Source organism: Aphelocoma coerulescens, chromosome 2, assembly GCF_041296385.1.
Source record: "Aphelocoma coerulescens isolate FSJ_1873_10779 chromosome 2, UR_Acoe_1.0, whole genome shotgun sequence".
In the NCBI taxonomy this organism is placed as follows: Eukaryota; Metazoa; Chordata; class Aves; order Passeriformes; family Corvidae; genus Aphelocoma; species Aphelocoma coerulescens.
The window spans coordinates 148,541,578-148,543,418 of NC_091015.1; the positions used below are offsets into that span (position 1 = coordinate 148,541,578).

The 1,841-nt window shown below is 61.3% G+C and overlaps 1 protein-coding gene across 3 annotated transcripts in view; it reads left to right on the plus strand.

The window, feature by feature from the left end:
* Window positions 1–459: 459 nt before the first annotated feature.
* Window positions 460–1,841, plus strand: part of ZFPM2 (zinc finger protein, FOG family member 2) — a 306,084-nt gene continuing 304,702 nt past the window's right edge. For 2 of the 3 annotated variants that reach the window (XM_069005337.1, XM_069005339.1), the window contains exon 1: window positions 514–974. In XM_069005337.1, coding sequence (XP_068861438.1) covers window positions 935–974 — 40 coding nt within the window. In that variant the 5' untranslated portion in view covers window positions 514–934. The other variant, XM_069005338.1, reaches the window with a different exon arrangement.

Genomic DNA, 1,841 nt, shown 5'->3' on the forward strand with positions numbered 1-1,841 from the left:
AGCTGCTCTGAGCTCCCAGCCTCGGGCCGTGCGGGACCTCTCGGCCTGGGGGCAGCGCGGCAGGAAGCGCTCGCTCCCGCCGCGGGCAGCGCGGAGGCCGAGGCTGCGCGCCGCAGCGTGGGGACACCGGCTGTGCCGGGACACGCCGGAGGATCCCTGTGCGGGGCGAGGCGACCCGTGCCGGCTGCCTGCTGTCACCGACTTTCTTCGCCCGTTCGCCCGCCGTGCCTCTTCCAGGAAAGTTGCAGCTCTCCCCGCGACCAGAAGCCCTGGCAGCGCCGGGACGATTGAAGCCTCCCGCCTCGACAGCCCGTGCCCCAGAGGCAGGAGGCGATTTGCATGCGGACTTGTCGCTGGTAGTAGCCACTGCCCGTCAAGCCTGACGGACAAACGCCCCCCTCTTTCCGCCCCCCCCCCCGGTCCCGGAAAGCCCCTCCCTCGCCCCCTCCCTCGCCGGCACCTCCTGCCGCCTGTCAGTCGGAGCGGAGCGCGGCGCGGGCGGCGGAGGTGGCGCGGCAACGGCAGAGAGCGGGCGGGAGAGGGAGAGAGAGAGCGAGGAGCCAAGCTCTCCCCTCCCTCTCTCCCTCCCTCCCTCTCTTCCTTCCTCCTCTCTCCCTCCCTCCCTCCCTTCTTCTCTCCCTCCCTCCCTCGCTCCTTCCCCTGCTCCCTCCCTCGGCTCTTTCAGCTTCTCTCTCCCCTCATTCTCGCTTTCCGTCTCACCCACCCCGATCTCCGTTTCTCTTCCCCTCTTCCTCCGTCACGCGCGCACACACTCTTACCCTTCTTGTTTTTCTGTCATTTGACTTTGCATCTCAAGGCGGCCGCCGGCTTCTCTATGAATCCCGTCTGTTGATCTGTCACCCTCCCTCCACCCCCGTCCCCTCCCAGCACCACTCCTGTACCTGGAGCAAGGCAGGAGAGGCAGCCGAGCAGCATGTCCCGAAGGAAACAGAGCAAACCCAGGCAGATCAAACGTAAGTTTCCTGAGGGGGGCTCCCTCTAACAGACTTTTATTTATCTCTTTCTTGGGAGACGCGAGAGAGGTGGCTGTGGGGATCAGTAGGGGGGTCCGGAGTACGGACCGATGATGAAACTTTGGCAGAGAGGCTGATTAGGGGGAGAGAGAAACGGGACACGAACGAAAGCTGGGAGCTGCTCCGATGAGGGTTGAGCAAGCTCCTCACTGTCTCGGTTTTTTTCGCTCCTTTGGAGCTCATGCTGCCGCCCCGTAGTCTGTTCAAACTATTGCTCCGTGTTTCGGAGTGGGATCGCTCATGTGTTTTCAAGTTGAACTAGCGCCGGGAGAGCACACAAACCAGCCTGCGAACACCGTCCCTACCTAACTGAGCAACTTTGTGCGCCTAGCGCGTGTGAACAGACCCATGCCGAGCCTGGGCTCCAGTAAGTACCGGAGGATCGCAGAAACTGTGTGCGGGAAAAGACGAGCAAGTTCCCGCGGGGAGCCCGTGGGCAGCGCCGCGCCGGCCCCGGCCCCGCTGCTCCCCCGGGCCCCGCGGCCGCCCGCGCCGCTCGTGTCCCTCCGGGGCTCGCTCTGCACCCACACCATAGGCGCACACTCGCCTTTGCCGTTTGAGGGGCTTTAATAACACTTTTGAGCTGTTTTCTGTGTTGAGAAACAGGTGTGCTGAAGGCTTTTAGTTGAAAGATACGCTGCCTAATAGTGTTCATAGTTCACTTCTCTTGCCTGTGACACACGACAGTCTTAACTTCATAAACTTTTTTGTGCTTTAGTTTATTCATCTGAACAAGTAGCTGTCGGGACTAGAAGTGTCAGGCGTTTCCAAATAGGGTCTAAAAATAATTTTGTTATGAAATCAGCG